We start from the raw sequence: 22,477 nt of genomic DNA, 5'->3' as shown, positions 1-22,477 counted from the left end.
TATTGATACCTAAAATATAATAAATTTACTTACCGATAAATTATTAAAAACCTCCTGTGTAGCTATGAATTGTGTTATCTCCTACTGCTTGCTTTGCTTCATACATTGGATTTCCTAAATTGCCAGTTTGATAATCTAAAAGAAATTTTTAAATTATACACCTAGTAGTAGTATAAACGTATTAAGCTTACCATAATACACAAAATTAGTAAAATATTAGACGTCCCTTATTGCTATACAAGTCACTATATGTTCCACAAATTCGCGATATTTAAAATTATCTCTACGGATACAGAAAAACGCGCGACTAATAGGGATAAACCGATCTCACCCTTACAAGGAGAATATTCCGAAGAATATTCCTTTATATTGGCGAAACTCAGGATTTATTTTCCTAAGCTATAAAGCAATAATAAATTATTACCATATAACTGAAAAATGTTCGCCTACGTCCTTTTTGCGCTTTGTACACTCGTCGTACACTCCCGAAAATAAAAAAGGTTTATTGAATCAACGAATTCGACAACAAATAGATATTTTGTATAACAGTAAATATTAAAAATTAAGAACTTTCCACGAAAACCTTTTGCTTTTGCAAAAAAGGACGCCATAATAAATTTTCAAAAAACTAGGAAGGCCATGGACGAAGAACAAACGTATATTTTTGTGGTTTGTTCAAACTTTAGGCAACCAAAGATACACAGTTGAAAAATAAATATTGAAATTATTAAAAATACAGAAAAGAATATAAAATTTCCTCATATTTTTCTATAAATATATTTTTAAAGCAAATATGGGTAACACAAATGAAAAATAAGAAGATAAATACGAAAGATTTTTGTTGCATAATGACTGAAACTCAGCTGTGCCTGTGCTCAGTATTGCTCAGAGTATTGTCATTTATTTATATACCGGGTATTGTCTATCTATGGGAAAACTGTCACTGTCACATCTAAAATTTAAACGTCAGCTTTAATGGATGTATTTTTTGTTCGTAAATAAATAGGGTAATGGGCTAGAAACATAAGGAGAAAATTCATGTACTGTACGTAAAAATAATTAAATTTCTCCAAGACGATCCAGTAACAGTGAATTCAAGAGTGCAGATAAATATACACCATTGTTAAAAACAAAATCCACGTATCACCTTTAATTATAAATTCCTTCACAACTTATTAAAGCAATTAGTCATAATTTTACTAGACGATAAAGATGTGGGTCCCAACTCACGTTCAAGTTACAGGTACGAAAATAAATCCATCGTAATGTGATTAACTCAAATAAAATATATTTGTTACAGTCCAGAGGGCAATAGGATTACTTACAAAAGGAAAAAATAATACAAATGATTGCTTTGTAACTATAGCTCTAGGAAAAATTAAATATCAAACATCTTTAAAGCAAAAGGCAGGACCAACTGTTGAATGGCATGAAGAGTGTGAATTGTATGTTTACAATACTGGGAGTGTATTAAATTAATTGATAATTTTAAATTTTAGGCCTATACCTGACCAAGGAAACACTGCTGAGATAGTTCTTACAGTTTTACACCAGAATTTCTTAGGAGCTACTGAATTTTTAGGCAGGGTAACAATACCTTTAAATTCACAAGAAGTTTATGAGAGACCTAAAAACAAACTATACACTCTTCAGTCTAAACCTGGTATGTGTTTGTTGCTATTTTTTTACAATGATAAGAGGCAAAAACTGAAAACAAATTATTGAATTTGACACCACAATGGAGGTTTCTTCATGTTATATGTGGTTTAATTCTACATTTTCAGATAGTATGTATAATGTTAGTTTATTTCTATACACTGTTTATTCTTTAGGTGGTAAAACAAAGGAGAGAGGACAATTAGAAGTGAAACTTGCGTTCAATGTAAAGTCTGGGAGTTTAACAAATCTAAGTAAAAAAGAAAAGCATAAATCATCTTTGGGTGGATTGTCACATGTAGCTCAATCTGTTGGAGGCAGTTTATTAAGTTTAGGAAGTGCTGAGAAGCGCAAAGGTATAAAAAAGTTTGCAAAATCGATTGGCTCAAAGATGCACCTGAAAGGCAAGAAAAAAGATGAATTTGACGATGGGGCATCTTCTATTGGGAGCGTCGGAAGTCTTAATATACGTAGCCAATCACTAAATCAAAAATTTAAAAGTAGACAGACCATTGAGGACGCTGATCCAGGAGTAATGAGCGATGAAGATGAATTTACAGTCAGTAATTGTGTTTTTGTTTTGTGATTTTAGCTCTAAGCAAAATTTTAATTGTAGTTTGATGACCTTTCCCATAAAAGTTCAGCAAGTTCTTTAAGTATACCTGCACCTTCAGTTAATACATCACCAGCGCTAGTCAACAGGACTGCTCAAGAAAATTTACCAAGTGTACCATCACCTACAGCATCACAAATTAAAAGTCAAACACTGCCACCTGCTAAACCACCTAGATCTGAACCCAAACCCTCTCAAGATGAATGGGAATCCAAGTTATTTGGACATTCTAAACCAAGAGGTATGGTAACTTGACTGTTATGTACATTTAAATAATTTAGCTGTAAATATAGGTAACTTAAGGCCCGGTTCAAATGAGTCACTGAACAGAAGATCATGGGATTCTTCCAAATTAGCATCACAAATAGTTGAAGAGACTGAATATTTAGACGTTCCATCCAGGAATGAAGATGCCATTAGTATTAAGTCCACACCAGAACCCTCTAAAAAGGAAGAGAAAGACGGAATGTACCAGAAATTAAAAAATAGTTTTAAGAAAGGTAAAATTTTGTTTTATGCACTTTTTAACTAGGTAATGCATGCAGCTTCATTTTAGATAAAGACAAGAATGATGTAGTAGACAAACGTGAAAAATATGCTGGTAATTCTCATGAACGTATTATTATAGGCGGAGAACGTGAACATATTCCTATACATACTAGCCACATATCAAGTGAACTTCTCCAGAAATTTGAAGGGAAGACCAGAGAGGTAAATTTCATATAATTAAAAAAAGTACATATAGAACTGGTCTTATTTTTTCAGGATTTAATCCTAGCTTTGGTGGAAACGCAGAGTGATTTAGAAAAACAGAAACGAAAATTGAAGGATCTTGAAGATTATTTAGATGATTTGCTACTAAGAGTTATGGAGACAACACCAAGAATTTTACAAAACCCTTATGTAACGTATCAACTTTCCCAAAAACAGTTTTTATAAATCACTTGTTTAGCTTTAATATTTCTCATTTTTGAAACTCTGATAAAAATCCTCTGTTGGTGAAATAAAAATACATAATGACAATGTTCAAAGTTAATAGTATTACTCCACATATAATTTATTTTTATGAGAAATAATAAATGAGATAAAATTTGACTCCCAAATAGTGCCTATGCGATATATGTTTTTTATTATTGTTAGTGACGAAATTCAAACTGTGATTACAAAGCTTCACATTTTTGAAAGTATTTACAAAGTCTTAGATAAAATTAACAGTGTAATTCAAGTTTTGTTGTGGGATTTCAGTCTTTGCCTTGTAACCTTAAATTTTCTGAAGTAACTAAATCAGGACTCATGAATATAATAATTGTATTGAATTATTCATCTAAATATCAATGACTCTTAAAAATCTCTTAATTAACAATATTGAAAATACCTTGAACTTCACATGCCAGACACTGAAATCCCACTGTGTATACTTTTATTATTTTAGTATCTAACACGTACATATATGTATGTATATGTTATTTTGACTTACTAACAAACTTTTAAATATAATATTGGAATGACTCCAATTTGAGAATGATGTATGTTTTTTATTGGTGGTAAGGTTTTTATTAACTGTTTTATATGTTTAGAAAAATAAATTATTTATTAACGTAAAAAATGAATTTCTTTCACAAATTTAAAAACAACAAGTTTGGATTTTCGATCTGCTTCTTAAGGGCTGTAATGAAATTGGCCATACTGACGCCGTCAATAACCCTGTGGTCTGCTGAGCCACTAATGTTTATTATTTCTTCAGGTATTACATTTCCTGCTGGATCAAATCTGGGTAGAATCTATAAAAAATATATATTTTTAATTATAATAAAAAGGATATGACCTTGATTTAGAAAGGGTAGCGGCACTTAAAAAAAACAGTAGTGTTTACAGAATTCTTGTAAACAAATAATAAGGAAAAGTGAATAACCTTGCATATCTTTTTTCTAAAAATAATTAAGTTTTAAGTACCTGTGCTTTTCCTATAGCTATTATAGCAACTTGAGGTGGTAATATTACTGGTTTTGTGTATGTTCCTCCAATCTAAAAAAAATATAGTAAAAAAATAATCTAATAAATAATATCTAATTCTGACAATTCCAATATTAGAAATCGAAAAAGTTGCGCCACTTAAATCGCTAGGAGCAAACGTGCCGTTTTTGCCATTCTCAATTAATTTATTCAATTCTTCCGCTATATTTAATATCGTTTTGTTCTCAACATTCTTGATAACAGGCACAGCCAGTCCTTGTTCGGTATCCATTGCAATTCCAATATTGTGGTCCCTATGCAGAAGTATATTTTCGCATTTTTCATCTATGGATGAATTGATAATTGGATATCTTCTTAGCGCGTTAGAAGTAGCTTTAATAAAAAATGGCAAGAAAGTTAATTTTATTTTCTGAAGTTCTGGCAGATTTTTTAATTCCTTGCGTAATTTAGAAATGTTTGTAACTTTTATTTCATCGCTGTACACAAAATGGGGTATTTTCTAAAAAATATATTAGGATATAAGTTAACACACCTTGTATGAAATAAAAGAAACTTACAAGAGCTTCAGTCATGGTTTTGAACATAGCTTTTGTAAAACCTTTGATTGGTATAACATCATTAACAATTTCGTCATCTTTTGCTTGTAAAATTTCAGATCTAGCTTCAGTTGTTCCTTCTAAATATTTGGAAATATCTTCTTTTAAGATTCTACCATCCTTTCCAGTTCCTTTTATTTTAGTTAAATCTATATTGTGATCTTTTGCCAGACGGCGCACTGATGGTATACATAATACTGCAGGCTTTGATGATGTAAAACCTTCATCTTCAAGTCCTGGACTATTATTTGAAATTTCTGGTGGTAATGTTGATTTGGTACTTTCCTCTTGCTCTTCAGGCTGATTATCTAAAAAATATATGGATGAAATTTATTTTTCTTTGCAATTTTTTACTTACCTGAATCATCCTGATTATCAGTTTCCAAATCTACAAGAGGTTGCCCAACTAAAGCCGTTTCATCAATCTTGTAATGAAGTTTTGTAATAACGCCGTCGTATCTACTTGTTATTGTAACTGAAGCTTTATCGCTTTGGACTTCGCAAATGTTGTCAAACTGTGATACTTTATCCCCGACATTAACAAACCATTCTTTAACCACTACCTCCCTAATACCCTCTCCAATATCAGACAATTTAAATGACACTTTTCCTAAGAGATAATGGCATGTTGAAATTGATCTCACAGCATTATTCTTTGCTTTCAACTTAATCTAAATGCAGTCATAAAGAATAAAAAAAATATTTAGGCTCTTAAAAATGTATACATAAATTCTTACAATACTTACAAACAGTTTTTTGCTCGGAGATCTAGCAAATCTACAAAGAAATGAAGGAATTTGAGCCATGTTAAGCGACAATAGCTTATATTTAAACTAATTACAAAATAATGAATGTCCCCTTTTATCTTTTCGAAAAACACTATTGCAACAGTACAAAATCACGCAAGTCATTTCAGTATGAATATTTTCAAAAACACAGATTATTTATTCAAATTACCCGCTGAAATAATTTGAGGTTATGTCAGGCTATGTTTAAAATTTAAATACCACTGGGGGCATTTAACTCATATGTGTTTATATTTTTGTACGATTTCCCATTCATACCCTTTTTAGTGTTAATTATGTTTATTTGAAATAGTTATAATTTTAACATAATTTTATCAGTTGTAAATATCAAATTTACAGAATCCAAAGGTCAGTGTCAAAGTACCTTTGAGATCTCAGTTATAAGTAAATTGAAACTGCAACCACAGTAAACAACACCCAAAAATGGCAACAAAGTTGTTCAAGTCTGTGATATTAGGTGCTCCTGCCTCAGGAAAAGGAACTATATCTGCTAGAATTGTGAATACATTTAATTTAGAACATATATCCAGTGGCGACAAGCTTAGACAACACATACAGAAGAACACACGTAAATATATCCTTTAGACTTTTAAACGAGTGTTAGTAGTCTTATTTTTTCAGCTATTGGAACTGAAGCTCAAAAGTATATAAAACAAGGAAAGTTAGTTCCAGATGAGCTAATGATAAAATTTATTACAGAAGAAATAAGTAAGGTGCGCCCTGTCTGGTTACTTGACGGTATTTTTTAAATTTTCATTGAAAATGGATTTTATAGTTTTCTTTTTTAAGGATTTCCAAGAACTGTTGCACAAGCCCAAGCTCTTTGGAACATACATAATTTAGATGTAGCTCTAAATTTAGTTGTACCATTTCCTGTAATTATAGACAGAGTGAAAGGAAGGTGGGTACATTTACCCAGTGGTAGAGTTTATAATGAAGGATTTAATTCGCCTAAAGTACCTGTAAGCTAATACATTTTTATTTAACACTAATTTACTGTGTATATATATAATTATTTTCTAAGGGAAAAGACGACTTAACTGGTGAACCTTTAATTCAAAGAGAAGATGACAAGCCAGAAGTAGTCCAAAAGAGATTAGAGCAGTATGAAAAATTAACAAGACCCGTTATTGAGTTTTACAGAGAAAAAGGAATATTGCACGAATTTGCTGGAAATACATCTGATGAGATTTGGCCTAAGGTTTTGGACTGTTTAGCAACATATGTTCCGCTTCATATTACCACCCAAAGGCAAACCAAATCTATTTAAAAGCGCATTTACTTTACAAAAAAAATATATATATTTTTATATTGATGAAATTATATTTTTTTAAATATATTTTATTCTTGTAAACGAATACTAGAGTTTGATTTCTTCTGGTTTTATAGAATTAAATTTTAAATTAATAAATTAAAAATATTTATTAAGATTTAGTGGTATTTTGAAAAGGCATGTTAATTGTTTGGATATGTTAATAAATAAATAAACCAAATGTGTTAATTTTGAACAGTTAATATATCTATGTAAAATCAATTAATATATTCAAGTAAAACCTTACACTCTCAAAATAAATAATGTCATTTGTAGAAAAGTAAATTTTGTTTGTATAACAAAAAGCTAAAAAAAACAGTCATATGTATTTTTAACATTTAAACACATAAAGGTTTAATAAGATAAATAAATAACTTATATTCTATTAAGGAATTGGGTGCCTAGATTAATTCAAAAGCCTCTGTCTCAATATCTTCAAAATCACTTGTACTGCTATATTGATAGTCAGAAGGCAGGATATCTTTTGTTATAGACTCTTCATCACAACTAAATCCATCACAGAAAGTAAACATGGGATAATCATTTGCCCCATTTGGTGGAACTACAATCTATCAATAGGATAAAAAAATATTCAGAAAAAATTACTGTTTGAAATCTTACAGGTTGGACAGTCTCTATAAGAGTCAGGAAGTCTTTTTTTGTTGCACAATAGAAGCCAATACAACAGGAAGGATCTATTTTAGTTATAGGTAATTTCCTTGGAGATCTACAGTGAAAAGTAGACAAGGGAAAATCTTCTGCCCAAACATCAACAACTTCTTGACAATAATGTGGATCCAGATGAATCAATTTGTCATCTAAAAAACAATATAGTTATTATTTACTAACTTACCATATAACAAAAATTAATATGTATAGATAAAACAAGCTAATAAACAACATAATCTTCAATGATCCTATTTGCGCCAAACATGCGATAAGAGAATAATTATAAACATTAATGACCTGTAAATTATGTTATGGAGCAATAAAAATACCTTGATATCCAACAAAATATAATGAATGCTTTGGCCTACCACCAATAATACCTATACACTCTTTTATGCTTAAAAGAGTTGTTAAACATGGCGAATATATGGTATTAAACTTCTCAGCACCTAGTCTAACAGGAATTAGCAATATTAAGGATTTCCATGCTTTAGGAGATTTTCCCACACATTCCGCAAATACGTCTCTAATATAAACTAAAATTATTATTTCTTAGTATCTCTAAAATGAAAAATAAAGTTGTAATAATGACCTGTACAATTTTGGGCAACACAAACTGTCAGATAATCAAAATCTGAATTTTCTTTTGCTGCATTTTTGAATGCTTGCTTGAAAAGATGAGCTACAAGACCTGGTCCATACCAATCCCCGGGTTTTTTTCCAAGGCTTTCACCAATCTTAACCAGACTATGTAATGAGAGAGGACTGTTTATAGAAGGTTTGTCGCCAAACCATTTTATTATTTTTTGGTGGTAATTTGCTTCCCTTCTGTCTGGATTCCATCGCCAGTCTACAATGGTTTTTTATATATTACTGTATAAGGACAAAGGATTTAAATGAAATGCCTCTTCCTAGAAAATGCACGATTAGAGCTTGAGCAATAAGCATCTGCCCACTGCGAATCATGCAACCCCAGCCACAGTCACTACTGTATGTAGAACCATTCAATATTGGAAATTCTCTTCTATAAGTCAGCCAAACTTTACTCAGAAAATCTTTTCTAAAACCATCCAATCCTTCTTCCTCATTATTAACTATCTAGAATGTTCTAACTTTAGTTTTTTTTTAATAAATTTCTGTAAAGCTACTTACTTCACTTTGACTTTGGAAGGCTGCAACATCAGTTCCTAACTCTGTAGAATCAGGGTTTGGTGGTTCCAATTTCCTATAGCACATTCCTAGGAGCCAGACTGGAGATTCTTTTGAGAAATTTGGTTTAAGTTTCATGCCTACTGAATTTAATTCTATTGAAATGGGGTTGGAAGATATCTCTTTATTATATCCATGATTACATACCATATTTCATGTTATTCCACATAGAGAGAAAACGATTTTTAACTTTTCCTTCAACATCTGATATGTTTGCATCTTGTACATCATTAGATCCTGTGGGTGAGGTTAATCGTGAATTGAAAAATGATCTGTTCTCCCTCGAGACAACTTGTGCTTCCATTGCTAAAAAGTTATGAAAAAACATCTCTCACCAGTCAAATATTATGTTCTAATACATACAAGTAATATAAAAATTTTATAGCTTAAAGTTTAATTTATTTACTAACCATTATCACCATTAGTACTAATTACCAAATATTAGTTTACATCCTTTGTTTAATACAGGTTTATTTTCAACTCTGATGTTCCCTCCATTTTCTATAAAACAAAATGTATTTGCTTGTTAAATCAGTGATTTTTATTTTACCTTTTTAACGCCTTAAATGTAAACTAACTATAGATTTTAATTATCAATATTATTATTTTTTTAAAGTGTCCCAATTTAACTATACAAATGTTTTTATCTGACGTTTGTTCTGACGTTTAATGAATGCCTGCAAGAATATATCCATAGAGAACAAATAAATCTCCCCTAAAAAGAAGGAATCTGTAGTTGTATAGTTAAGAACTTATTATTGGGATATCGCAACGAGCGATATTTTTTAAATAATTTATTGTATAAAAATAATGCTTATAAAATTATCGATAATTTTCAAAATTAAGAAAGTGCAAATAATCTATACAAAGGTCAAGAAAAATATAAATCACTAATTGGCCAAGAAACACAAAAGCATTTTGCACTTTGAATCACGTTAGCGTTACATGTTTAGTGAAACACGCGTCCAGATTTCAAATTAAAAGTATTTTGGTGTATTCAGAGGTGTATTGTGGCAAATTAGTGATTCATTTTGCTGTTGTACCGCATAAAACTCCAACTTTAAGTGTGTTCTACAAAGGGACACCTAGAAAATGAATAGTCTTTCTAAGAAAAGTGTTTATTTTAAGATAAAAATGTAATAAAAAATATTTAGCAATGTTTATTAGCAGTAACATTTTACTCAGTCAATATTATCAAGTTACAGCAAGTCAATTAGGCAACAGCTTTATACCACAATTAAATAAATAAGAACCTTTAGTTCAATCGTATAGAAATTGGATAAAAAAATATGCAACGCTTAACACTTGATAAAAGAAATAATGACACATGGAAAAAACAACCACACTTCGATATAAACTAAAGGTTTTAATATTAAAATATAACATTAACGATACTTCTAAAGCAATTAAAAGAGATCTGTAAACAATAATTTCTAATAATTTGACAGCATTACTGTACAACCTATGTTCAACATGTTAATATTAAATAATTTACTTTGAGTTAATTATAACAACAGTCTCACAATAATAACGATAAAGTTGGATAAATATACAAAAAATCAGACCATTTTAAATCGTAAAAATCACAAAAGTAGCGTAGTCATTTCAGAGCGCCTATCCTCCCTTTCCCTGCAATGAAATTACGGTATTAGTTTAAAAAAATCTGGATTAAGAGGAAAACAACTCACGTTGATCTGACTATGCGCAAGGATCAAAATATCCTTTTTCTCTTTAGGAAACCTTAGCTCTCTGCCTGCAAGTCGTGCTGACTCTAACTCCCTTTCAGCTTGATTTAGTTCTTTACGTAGAGATCCAGGACTCTCCTGTTCCCGGGCTATCCAGTCTAAAGCCATCTGCGACCGCATATCGTCATCCAAGGCCCTATTAGAATAATGAGCAACTACTTCCTGCCTACTGCACTGGCGCTCTCGCATTGCCTTCAAGCTGCCGTTCCAATGCAGAAGCTGGAAAACCTAAAGGATGCCGTTATTATGAATTCTAATTTGTATTTTATTAGGAAGGTAATACTGACAGTCATTAATTCTTGAAATTCTAGCATCGTCCGCCCTTTGTTTGACTCTAACATAAATCTAAATGCCCCTATTCCTGTATTTGGATTGTCTGCCTCTTCTGGGTCGCCTTTGAAGTTGCTTCGCGCCTCCGTCACTGCCTTTTCGATAAAATCATCAGAAATACGGCGGGAAGGGTGTTCATTAAACACGGAATTCATTAAAGCTATTTTAGCAGCGCTGCGCCTGGCCTCAGCTTTGGTAGGGCAGTTCTGAAACAAAGTGAGAAAAAATTAATCAAAAACAATTCCAAATTCAACAGCATAACAGGTAGGAAAAAGGGCAAATGTGAATAGGATCCTTTTTTTATTGTTCTTGCTTCTTTTTTCTTTTGAAGTTACTATAATATTAGCAATTATTGAAATTTGATTAAATATATATTTTTTTAATTTATAGTTAAGTTGGTTTATATTGTTTGATATGAATCAGGTTGCCTAATTTTCTTATCTGTGTTCATGTTAATTTTCTCATGACTGATTATTTAATAATTTTTTAATTTAATTTAATTTTATTTTATTGATTTTACTTTGGAAACCCATCCGCTGCTTTCTGATTGATAAACTGCGCCATAATTGAATAAAAATTAGTTAGTACCGAAAGTACCGGAAAAAACGGGAAATTCCGGTTCCTAAGAGGCGCGGTACCGAAATTTCCGGTTGTGGAAACCCGGGAAACCCTAAAGGAGACCCTCTTGTATATTTAGTTGCATAAAGTTAGCGTAGGTGGGAGGAAACGGGTTGTATCTTAGACAAGGAAAGAGAGGGGACAGCTAACACGCATATTCTCCATTATTCTCCCGCAATTTCTCCCGTGATCGGTTAGTGAGGCCAAAATTCGATCGGCGGCCATACTTTGGTGACAAGATTTCGAGGTGACACCGAACAGTAAAGAACAATATGGAATTCTGCATAAGTCTATTTCACCCGGATATTCATTTAACTGAGCATGCCTCACCTGAAGAAGTTTTCATTGGTCGATGCTTTTAAAGGGAAGTGGTTGACTGACATTTCCCCTAACCTTCAATTTTATTTACATTTTTATTATTTATAACACATTATCATGGAGTTGGAAAAATATCAAAAAATAGTTGGAAACAATAAACTAAACAAAATCACTCTTTTACGCGCACAAATAAAAAGTAATCCAAACAGAACTAAAACAGCAATCAATCGGAGTTTGGCGCAATCGCAGTTCAATCCATATCCGGGTGAAATAGACTTATGCAGTTTTAATATGGAGCTGGGTTATGTTGTCCTTTTCTTACGGCACAAAAATTGCACACGGGGGTTAAATAGGGAACCCTGCGTATATTTGTAAAAGTAATACGTATATGAATTTCTCCCGTGATCGGTTAGTGAGGCCAAAATCGATCGGCGGCCATACTTTGGTGACAAGATTTCGAGGTGACACCGAGAGGAGTTTTTTGTGACAACTGTTTTGTTTTAAATTTATAAACTGTATTGTTTAGTATGGTGAGATGTTCAGCGTATGGCTGCAAAGGCCGAAGCGAGAAAAAAGTGGCCGGAATTACATTTCACAGATAAAAATCGATACACAACTTTTGTTATGTGGTCATAAAATGTACATTTTTTCATTATAGCAGTAAAAATATGTAAAATGCTTTTAATATGATTTGTACCACATCCGAACCAAACTATTTTTAATAATTCCAAGTAGTATTTTCAATATCCTTTATTATAATTAATGTTTGAATCTATAAATAATGCTACTCAGCATGGATTTCTCCAGTGGCGTAGGGAATTATAATCAGAGAAATACAATTTCTGCAATAAACATTTGTTTATATATTTTACATGTAAAAAAATGTATAAAGTATTGTTATCAAATATGTAAAATAATTGTAAACTACAAAAAAAATTAAAAATTCTAGTCATAAAAAATCTATATGTATAGTTGTTATATAAAACTTAAATTTACCTGCCAAGATTTGCTGGGGGTAGACAAACTTGTGGTGGGCTACTTGTTACTACATATATTTTTTTAAATATTCTTTCAAAAAATTTGCTAATTTAGGTGTATAATAATAGTCTCAGTGAGTAATTAATAAAAATGTATAATAAAATAACACAAAGCGTCTAGCTTCTAGAGTTGTTTATTTTCTTGTGGAAAATTAGGATATTCTTATGATTGACGGTAAACAAATATTAAAAATTACATTATTCATTGAATCCGTACGCAAGTGTGAAGGGGAATGGCTAGATTCATTATTATACCATATGGTCGAAAAAAAAACGACGTCCAGTTGGCTTGTAAATGACGATCGACGACATTCCCCATATAATTTTACATATAAAATGACAGCGATCTTCATTTCATAGCTAGCGATCTTCATTTCATAGCTATCGCTGTCGCCGTCTTTTTTTGATGTCGTTTTGTATAGTTTTTATGTCATTTTATATGTAGAATTATATAGGGAATATCATCGATCGTATTTTACAAGCCAACTGGACGTCGTTTTTTTTCGATTATACGGTATAATAATGAATCTAGTCAATTCCCTTCACACTTGCTTACGGATTCAATGAATAATGTAATTTTTAATATTCATTTGTGAAATTGTCATTTCCAAACAAACAAGACGCCGTTTTTTCGATCATACAGTATATATGTATATACACGTTTAAAACATATGTTATTACATTATTTTTTATTTAATTATACATTATACACACGTTAATAAATAAATAATTGTCTTGATAATCAGTCCACTGTGACTGTTAAATAAATTTTGCATTATCGACTTAGATATTCTAATATTATAAAGGTGAGATTATAAAATACAAAATTGTATATGCATTACTCAAAAATGAACGATATATTAGTTTACGTTTTAATAAATATTTTGTACCGTTTAGGTACAAGCTAATTTCTGATGCTACGCCATTGGAGAATCTCGAGTGGTGACAACTTGCCTCACTTTCAGCTGCCGTGTTACCTGTCCCCTCTCTTTCCTTGTCTAAGGGTTGTATAATAATTGCTGCTGTTAAATTATGTATTAACGTACCTGAAAACTACCAAAACATGATCCTCCTGGAAGCGTGACATAACACACGTAAGGCTGGGCATTCGATGGGACCGATTCGTAAATGACTAAGGCCCCATTGCGAAGGTCAGCGCCCCTGGCCTGTTTCATTTGCCAAAATTCCTGCAGAGCCTCCACAACATTTACTGAAACAAAAACGAAATGAACCGACAACGCTGCAACTGAGCCCACAATAAGATAAAATCAATGAGGCCAATATGATCTATTCACATAAAAAGTACGAACATCTGTCTGCCATTCAGTCCTGGCTCGCAGAATCTTTACACTCGGTAGATCTCGCAGATAGGCATATTAGGAAAATAACACAAACGGCAAAAATTAGTATTTTGGAGAAAATATTCAAGCTGATTTAATGACAGGGCTCCCAATGCACATTTACATCTTGTCTTATGAATTTATGAAACGTTTTATATGATTTTATAGCATTTTTATTATTGGATGTGTTGTGGGTGCACTAAAAATAATATTTTTTTTTTCTTTTAATTACCGTGAAAATACCATTCATGGTGATGATCTATTTCCCATTAAAATAACACGCAGGAAATATATTTTTTTTTGGAATCTTATTGCGTTCTAACAAATCAGCGTATTGTCAAAATCAATACATATTCTTGTAGGAAATTGAACGGTCTTCAAAAAAGGTGTGATATGATTTTTTCATTTAATCGACTCGTTTGAAAGTTATTGAAGGTAAAGTTCAACTTGAAATCGTATATGATAGCTTTCAAATTTTTTTATATTTTATCACGAAATAATGGTCCGAAAATATAAAATATTCTGATTCTAAAATTCATCAGTCTTTGGTAAAACAATATGAAATTACAATAACTATTAATTAGCGATAATTACAATAATTAAGAATCGTCCTGATTCAATATAGTCATTGATTTTTAAGTAGGACTGTGTTTTTTTGTAACTTGCCTGGCATCCAATACTTTTAGCTTTAGGGAAATTGGTTTCCTTCAGTGAAATACAAACGAACCCATGACTACTCTATTGATGAAAAGCTGCCGTACGCAAAAGACAATATAGCTTTTTAGATAATATTTTATTTTGTTAACTAAATCTGCTACACCTTCAATAACTTTCAAACGAGTCGATTAAATCAGACCTTTTTTGAAGATTGTTCAATTTTCTAGAAGAATATGTATTGATGTTTACATCAACCCGCTGATTTGTTAGAAAGCAATAAAATAAAAAAAAATCCCGTGTTATTTAAATTGGAGATAGAAAACCACGATGAGCATTTTTTTTCATCATCGTGAACGATATTCTCACTAAAATAAAAAAAATATGTTTTTGGTGCTCCCTAATATGTATATTTGCTACAAATTGCTACATCACAATATGATTTAACTAGGAATATATTTTTAGAAAATTTCTAAAATTAAATCATAAGCAAGTTTATTAAAAAAATTAAAATTTATCCAAAAATGAAGTGAAAATTTAGTGAAAATGTATATAAAAATGAACACTGGTTATGTGGTTGTAAGGCAGTTTCGATGAAAAAAAATACCGGGTGTAATAAAAGTAGAGAAAAAAATTAATGTACCGGTTGTCCAAAAAATTTCAAAAATAAAATCATAAGCAAGTTTATTAAAAAAATTATTAATCCAAAAATTAATGATTTGTGTAATGAAAGTAGAGACAAAAATTAATGTACCGGTTGTCCAAAAAATGTTAATGTAGACCACGTTGGGCTAATTAAAGCGAAAGCGAGGGCCCTAAATGAGGCTTAATAATCTCATCTAAATTCACATCGGATACGTAGAGCCGACAACGCCGTGGCCCGTTTCTCGGTTTGGCAACGGAACACCGTCATCAGGCTTCGAACTCTCCTGACAAAAGCCAGACGACTGACGGCAAAAAAGTCGAGATTCGGAATAAATTTCGGCTTGGATTGTTAACTCGATCCATTAAATGTTTAAAAACTGGCCTTTGTACCGATAATAAATGCTTCTTTTTTTCGTTCGGGCGGCAGCCATGTAAGTTTCAGTCATTACACGGCATTTTCCCACGCTCAAAACTAAGAAATAGCATGTCGTTTATCGCCCAAAGAATAAACGATTTTATATTTGCCCAGAGGAAGAAGGATGTGCAAGAACAATTATCATACATCCCCAATCCTAAATATAGATTACCAATAGTTAGAAAATATATTTATTTTTATTTTTAAAAATATTATTCCTGAGACATTTTAAATTATTATTCCCGGTTCTGTCGGTATTTTTGAGACTGGGTAACAATAGTTAAAAAAAAATTGTCACATGCATTGTCCATTGATACTTTATAGCAGTCGAAATTAAACTCTTCCAAATAAGTAGTGATACTATCTCTTACTGTTCTTACTTCTGTAAAAGTTCTTTTGAAGTTCCTATAATGGGTATCAGTAATTCTTTAAGTTTAAATATGTTATTTTTTTGTGTTTATGTGTGTTCTATTTGTGATTTTAATGATGTAAATTTTTTTGGAATTGTATGATATTTTTTATTATTTGTATATTTTTTCTATTTTTTTGTCTTTTAAATGCTTTGTCGATGAAGCTATTTTGGCTTTTTGTAAAATAAAGCTTTATTTATTTGTTTATTATTTAGTAAACTGTTGCTAAATCTATTAAATATAATTTTTTTATGTTGTGTTTTCATAGGAATTTGTATTTTTAATTGAAAAAGTAAGTTTTTTTTTCAAATTTAGTTAAGTTAGTTTATGTTGTTTGATGTAAATTTTAAGTTACCTCTGTTTTATTTTATATATTTATTATTATATTTATATAGATTATATTTGTGTTCATGTTATAATTTTCTCATACGTGAACTTAATAGTTTTATATTTTTTTTCATTTAATATTCAGTTTTTTTATCGGTTTTACTTTTGAAAACCATTCATTGCTTTCTGATCGATGATCTGCACCGTTATTGAACAAAAATTAGTTCCGGAAATCCTAGGTGTTAACTGAGAGTCCTAATACTTTTTAGTTAGTATCTTCAATTTTCATGTTTACAAAACAATACATTTTCTTTGTTAAATCTTATACAATAGAACAGAAAACAAAACGCCGTCATAGTAGTCTTTTCAATGCCAATCAATGATAATTTCTAAACTGTACTTTAATAGAAAATAGATAAGTCGAATTACTATACTTCATTCCCTGTATATGTGAATAACCGTATTGCATAAATGTTCAAGAGATCTGTCTTCATAATTTCACTGCGCAACTTACTATTTTATATTTAATAACTTGTTTCCTGCTACTGCAAAGATCGTACAAGAGTAAACTGAAACATCTCTGTATATAAATTATTAGTTCTAATAACGTTGATGCATCAATCAAACGTGTCAAAAATTCACAGTAAAGAATATAAATATTAATAAAACATATTAAATAATCTGCATATCAAAGATTATTGTGAAACATAGAACATTGAGAATAATGAGTAAATCCTGTATGGTTGGCGTGTTTTCAAAAAGACTTCAATGTCGCGTTAAGACACAAACATTTTCTTGAAATTAAATGAGCGATTTGTAAGTTAAGCACATACTAGTAATGCAAACCTAAACCATTTATTTAGCTTAAGAGTTTTAAGATTTATAGTTAGTATTTCATTCAGCAGAATTCCATATAGAAAATTATAAAATCTCAGTTGGGCGTCAAGGTATTTTACTTTTAATATAGACATATGACATCATCACTGATGCCACATTACAAAGATATGACAAATTGATCTTTAATAGAAAAGGCTTCTCAGAATAACTATGCACTGTTTCAAGAATATGAAGAACAATTATAAACAATAAATATGTTGATTATCTATAGTAGTAGCTAATTTAATATAATCTTATTTGGAACTAAAACTAAACTAAAGTTAAAACAATGATGTAGAACTTCCCACAAAGAACAGATGACATGAACTCAACTTTTCTTTGGTTATCCAACTGTAAGCTATGACTTCCGCTAATTTTTCCCATCAAGTTGATTACCTTTGCAGATGGGAACGTAAAAGTAACATTCAATTAAGAAAAAAAGAACGCAACAGTAAGTAACACTTTCTAGATTTTTTTAAATATTTTTATTAGCTATTACATATTAGCAAGCACTTATACAGGGTGTTCCATATAAGAATGCACACTACAGGGATCTCGTAAACCAGAAGAGGTACAAAGATGATTAAATTAGTGAAAACTTGCACTTAATTTCGTATGTTTATTAAAATCAGTATGAAATCATAAAAAAAATCATATACAGAAAGTTTAAGGTTTTTGGTTTGTTGCTCATCAATTGTTATCAGGCTGGACATTGTTAATTTGAAGTTTGAATGCATATAACGTCATTTTAACAGAACGTTGACGGTTTACAATAGGCGTATTTGCTAAAAAAAACTAAAGTGTTCTTGAATAGATGAATTTAGATATTTTAAATAGTTTTTTCTTTGTCTGTTGTTTTTTTTGCATATTTTATTATACCTCCTGAAAAGTTCAGCATTTTTTAGCGGTTAGGTAAATTTTCTTCTAGTGGCGAAAGATCTAGAATTCTTTTCGAAAACTAACGTTAGCTCTACTAATAAAGTGTCACTGAATGACGTACTGATTATCTTTACAGGTATCACTAATTGAATTAACTAACAAAAAGCTTGTGGTAAATAAAAGTGAAGCAAACGCGGGCCCATACGAAACGGCAGCCGGCAACCAGGAGCCGCGGTAGTACCTGCCGTGCCATCAAGATATTCGGGCACCGATCATCAGGTACCAACATACGCGATAAAACGCCCGATAGGCAATTTTCTGTATCATATTGTCTGATATGCCATTAAATGGTTGAGTGCGGCGGTTCGGTTGGTGCCCAACCAAGTACCGGTCCGGCTAAATTACACGGCGGCTCCCGGCACTGCAGCCTGGCTGATGGGGCCCCAACAGACCGCCGGCCGCACCGTTTCTGCGGATGCGAAAGCGACCAACGGAAGAACCCCTGTTGCCAAGTCTACACCCGCTCTTTCCCACAACCCTTTAACCACAATACTGCCCTGCCGTACTCGTGACTGATAAAAATTATTATGCCGCTAAAGCTACAAGTATTAGAACTCTCAAATAAACCGCCAACTCGACTACACCGCACAGAAAATCATTTTGTCAATATTTCTATTACATAAGAAATAGAAAAATATGACTTATGGGTCTTCTTTTGATGTGCCTATAATGGGTATCAGTAATTCTTTAAGTTTAAATAATATGTTATTTTATTATTTAGTAAACTGTTGCTAAATATATTAAATATATCTTTTATGTTATGTTTTTATAAGAATTTGCATTTTTAATTGAAAAAGCACGTTTTTTTTCAAATTTAGTTAAGTTAGTTTATGTTGTTTGATGTAAATTTTAAGTTACCTCTGTTTTTTTTTGATCTGCACCGTTAGTGAATAAAAATTAGTTCCGAAAACCCTAGTTGGTAACTCGGAGTCCTAATACTTTTTAGTTAGTGTCTTCAATTTTCATGTTTATAAAACAATACATTTTCTTTCCTAAATCTTATTCCATAGAACAGAAAACAAAACGCCGTCATAGTAGTCTTTTCAATGCCAATCAATGATAATTTCTAAACTGTACTTTAATAGAAAATTGATAAGTCGAATTAACATAGGTACTTCATTCCCTGTATCTGTGAATAACCGTATGGCATAAATGTTCAAGAGATCTGTCTTCATAATTGCACTGCGCAACTTACTATTTTATATTTAATAACTTGTTTCCTGCTACTGCAAAGATCGTGCAAGAATAAACTGAAACATCTCTGTATATAAATTATTAGTTCTAATAACGTTGATGCATCAATCAAACGTGTCAAATAAAATTATTCCGCTAAAGCTACAAGTATTAGAACTCTCAAATAAGCCACCAATCCGACTACACCGCACAAAAATCATTTTGTCAATATTTCTATTACATAAGAAATAGAAATATATGACTTATAGGCTATACCTCTGTAACCGACATCGTCGTACAACTGTAGCATGGGCGCAGTCGTCGAACAAGCCCACTGCGCATCAGGGTACACCATCATGTCGGTCCTGTCCTGTGCGGATGCTGGAGGAGTGGGCTGCGCAGCAGTTTGACCCTCATCGGAGTTCCCGCCAGGCTCTAGTATGCGCCGCGAGACGAGATCGCGGCTGGCGCATGCGCTGCGCATCAAAGTCGCGCGTCCAGGGCCGAATCAGCCCCCAATTTGACTCGCATTTCCTTCGCAGCTCGCTAAAACCGATCTAGAAAAAGAAAAACACATTAATTAAAGAAAGATTCAATTAAGAAGTGAGAAAAAAGGTGGGTATAAGAAGACGATAAGAATGAATGACTTTTTCATTATTTATAGGGTAATATTTATATGTAGAAATAGTACTTTAGTTCATGCTTTAGTAGATCTTTCGATGAAGTTCTTGATATTGAAAGCAAGTATTTATATGTTTTATATTTCAGTAGAACTTCAGCGATAGACGTAGTAAAGTTCAAAATAGAATTTAATTAGTTTTGGACTTACTGTGACGACGTTTTCATTTGGCTACACTATATAATGTACTAGTATACCTCTGACATGACTGAGGATATTTAATTTGTACCGTATGGGTAGCGGAAAGTACGAAATAACAAAGAAAAAATCGCGAATCTGTTAAAAATAACCGTTTTAAGAACCGCGTCGAGACGAGAGCAGTAGACGAAGAGCTTTTTTTGATTCTCAAAGTCAAAAATAATTCGAAGATGTGGCAACGAGGTAATGGGATTAGGTGTCAGTGGCACGGATTCATCAACGGCAGTCAGCGACCTCGATCACGAAGGGGTGCATCCAACACCAAGAGTTCTTCGGCCATGGTTGCCAAATTATACCAGATTTACGCTAATTACCGTTCAAGCTGCGCTTCAGTTTATGCCGCGATTAAGTGTTTTTAAATCGAACTTTGAAACCGCGAAAAAAGCTCCCAAAACAGTCAAGGGATATAAGCTGGTTGGAGGAGGATTACCAAATGACTTCCGGTGGAACGAATTTTTATTAATTAAATGTGGCAATCTTGTGTGGATCTGCAAACTGAATAAACGAATGGTACTGTTGTAGCGCGCTGGCCTGCCCAGACATATTTGCAGATTAAGACCGCGTTGCCAAACTTCGGAAACTAGACGAATCTCTTTTGTCAGACAGAAAAGCACGCCGCACCCCCCTTCATGCGACATTAGTTAAAAAGACCTCAGACACTATCTTTATTTAACGATCAAGAGCCGCTAACATATAAAGATCCTTATCAGGAACGTTAAAATCACTGCACGTCAGTTAACAGTAGGTAATATTATTATTAGTGTCAATATAGCCGTATAATTGTCCGTAAAATAATTAGGGGGTGTTTATAAAAGCGGGGTTTAGAAAATAAGGATTTTAAATGTAAAAAAGTGTCCTTACCAACCCGGTGCAATTGGGCAAAACTAAAAAAATTAGAGACAGTGGGTCTTTATGGCACTCACAAACACAACAGTGCCGGTATTTTTTTCAAGCATAAAACTGTGTCAATATATCGCGCCAAACCGCGGACTTTCGGATATTCTCTGCGACGATAAGATATAGACGATATCAATAACAAAGAACCGTCACTGAAATGCAGGTACAAATTGGTATATCGGAGCCAAGGTACGATCTAAAGAGGTACAACGGCGCTGTGTACTTCGCGCAACGGCTATCAAATAACTGTGATTGCAGGCTGCCTACTGCTTTGGTACTGCCTTCTTGTCCTGCTGCATGATCTGGACTCCTCGCGACGCAAGGTCGTATGTAAAAACAAATTTTTCCATCCACCAATTTTTGCGCTTTTCCCTCAATTTTTTTTATTTCACCAAAAATATTATCAAATACTATCTAGACTATATCTTACTTTGTGAGGCAATTAAATTTTTATATTATATTTTCGTAAACTTTTAGTTTCAATGATCATTTTTATTTTATAGTATATATTTTTTATCTCTTACAATCTGATATCTACGTATTCGGTTTTAAACTAATTAATTTAATTTTCTTGCGCTCTCTCTTCCTTTTTGATATTTCTATTAAGCTAAAAAAACTAATCACAAATAACGTCATGTCTATATTTTACTGTATACTAATTTAGTTTGTACTCTTTTATATTATTTGACATACATACATAACTTTGTATTATCATACAATCCAATAAACAAACAAGCCTTGTTTTTAAGAAAAATATAACAATAGCTCGAGGTATTTTTTATTAGAAAGTTCACGAACTAAATCTCAGATTCCCTTCAAATCTAGGGCTTGTTTTGAAAAATAAATTTTTGAATTTAAATTTTCAATTCAAAATATATTCTTCTCATTTCTTATGGCCAATTCCTTCAGAAGTGTTTAAGATATGTTTGAGCTAGTTTATAATCCTCGCAGAGATTTAACTGTACCTTACTTTTACAAGATATTATCATTTGTGGTTATCGGGCATATTTGCTACTTATAGAAAATCTGTCGATAACTCAG

At 31.9% G+C, this 22,477-nt stretch overlaps 5 protein-coding genes across 8 annotated transcripts; 2 read left to right on the top strand and 3 right to left on the bottom strand.

The window, feature by feature from the left end:
• Positions 1-922: 922 nt before the first annotated feature.
• LOC115876712 (rab11 family-interacting protein 2) lies at positions 923-3,794 on the top strand. Of its 2 annotated transcripts, none has more exons than XM_030892604.1 (8): positions 923-1,243; positions 1,301-1,445; positions 1,500-1,663; positions 1,833-2,215; positions 2,273-2,510; positions 2,563-2,769; positions 2,898-2,980; positions 3,035-3,794. In XM_030892604.1, exons 1-8 carry the CDS (start codon positions 1,213-1,215, stop codon positions 3,206-3,208), a joined length of 1,425 nt encoding a protein of 474 aa, XP_030748464.1. In that variant the 5' UTR covers positions 923-1,212; the 3' UTR covers positions 3,209-3,794. The 2 variants fall into 2 exon arrangements, with proteins under 2 accessions (XP_030748464.1, XP_030748463.1); XM_030892603.1 differs by having other exon boundaries at positions 2,826-2,980.
• A 53-nt stretch (positions 3,795-3,847) lies between these two features.
• On the bottom strand, positions 3,848-5,719 carry LOC115876714 (lipoamide acyltransferase component of branched-chain alpha-keto acid dehydrogenase complex, mitochondrial). Its single transcript, XM_030892605.1, has 6 exons — positions 5,586-5,719; positions 5,198-5,510; positions 4,801-5,147; positions 4,347-4,742; positions 4,223-4,294; positions 3,848-4,050 (listed from the first exon to the last, which is right to left on the bottom strand). Exons 1-6 carry the CDS (start codon positions 5,643-5,645, stop codon positions 3,886-3,888), a joined length of 1,353 nt encoding a protein of 450 aa, XP_030748465.1. The 5' UTR covers positions 5,646-5,719; the 3' UTR covers positions 3,848-3,885.
• Positions 5,720-5,830: 111 nt separating this feature from the next.
• On the top strand, positions 5,831-7,003 carry LOC115876718 (GTP:AMP phosphotransferase AK3, mitochondrial). The gene is made up of 4 exons (XM_030892618.1): positions 5,831-6,213; positions 6,267-6,383; positions 6,435-6,607; positions 6,670-7,003. The coding sequence occupies exons 1-4, from the start codon at positions 6,069-6,071 to the stop codon at positions 6,913-6,915; spliced, it is 681 nt and encodes a 226-aa protein (XP_030748478.1). The 5' UTR covers positions 5,831-6,068; the 3' UTR covers positions 6,916-7,003.
• A 139-nt stretch (positions 7,004-7,142) lies between these two features.
• LOC115876715 (cysteine protease ATG4D) lies at positions 7,143-9,543 on the bottom strand. Of its 2 annotated transcripts, none has more exons than XM_030892607.1 (9): positions 9,386-9,543; positions 9,199-9,336; positions 8,983-9,141; positions 8,779-8,930; positions 8,532-8,724; positions 8,219-8,476; positions 7,956-8,162; positions 7,579-7,775; positions 7,143-7,526 (listed from the first exon to the last, which is right to left on the bottom strand). In XM_030892607.1, exons 3-9 carry the CDS (start codon positions 9,137-9,139, stop codon positions 7,359-7,361), a joined length of 1,332 nt encoding a protein of 443 aa, XP_030748467.1. In that variant the 5' UTR covers positions 9,140-9,141; positions 9,199-9,336; positions 9,386-9,543; the 3' UTR covers positions 7,143-7,358. The 2 variants fall into 2 exon arrangements, with proteins under 2 accessions (XP_030748467.1, XP_030748466.1); XM_030892606.1 differs by having other exon boundaries at positions 9,246-9,336.
• A 394-nt stretch (positions 9,544-9,937) lies between these two features.
• LOC115876716 (protein limb expression 1 homolog) lies at positions 9,938-21,714 on the bottom strand. 2 transcript variants are annotated; one of them, XM_030892608.1, is made up of 6 exons: positions 21,401-21,714; positions 19,939-20,219; positions 13,930-14,093; positions 10,868-11,116; positions 10,524-10,808; positions 9,938-10,464 (listed from the first exon to the last, which is right to left on the bottom strand). In XM_030892608.1, exons 2-6 carry the CDS (start codon positions 20,144-20,146, stop codon positions 10,450-10,452), a joined length of 921 nt encoding a protein of 306 aa, XP_030748468.1. In that variant the 5' UTR covers positions 20,147-20,219; positions 21,401-21,714; the 3' UTR covers positions 9,938-10,449. The 2 variants fall into 2 exon arrangements, with proteins under 2 accessions (XP_030748468.1, XP_030748470.1); XM_030892610.1 differs by lacking the exon at positions 21,401-21,714 and adding an exon at positions 20,492-21,393.
• Positions 21,715-22,477: the final 763 nt, after the last annotated feature.

The sequence above is a fragment of the Sitophilus oryzae genome, unplaced genomic scaffold (assembly GCF_002938485.1).
Source record: "Sitophilus oryzae breed Bouriz unplaced genomic scaffold, Soryzae_2.0 scaffold_1440_pilon_pilon, whole genome shotgun sequence".
Taxonomy (NCBI): domain Eukaryota; kingdom Metazoa; phylum Arthropoda; class Insecta; order Coleoptera; family Curculionidae; genus Sitophilus; species Sitophilus oryzae.
This window is presented reverse-complemented; position numbering and strand designations above follow the sequence as displayed.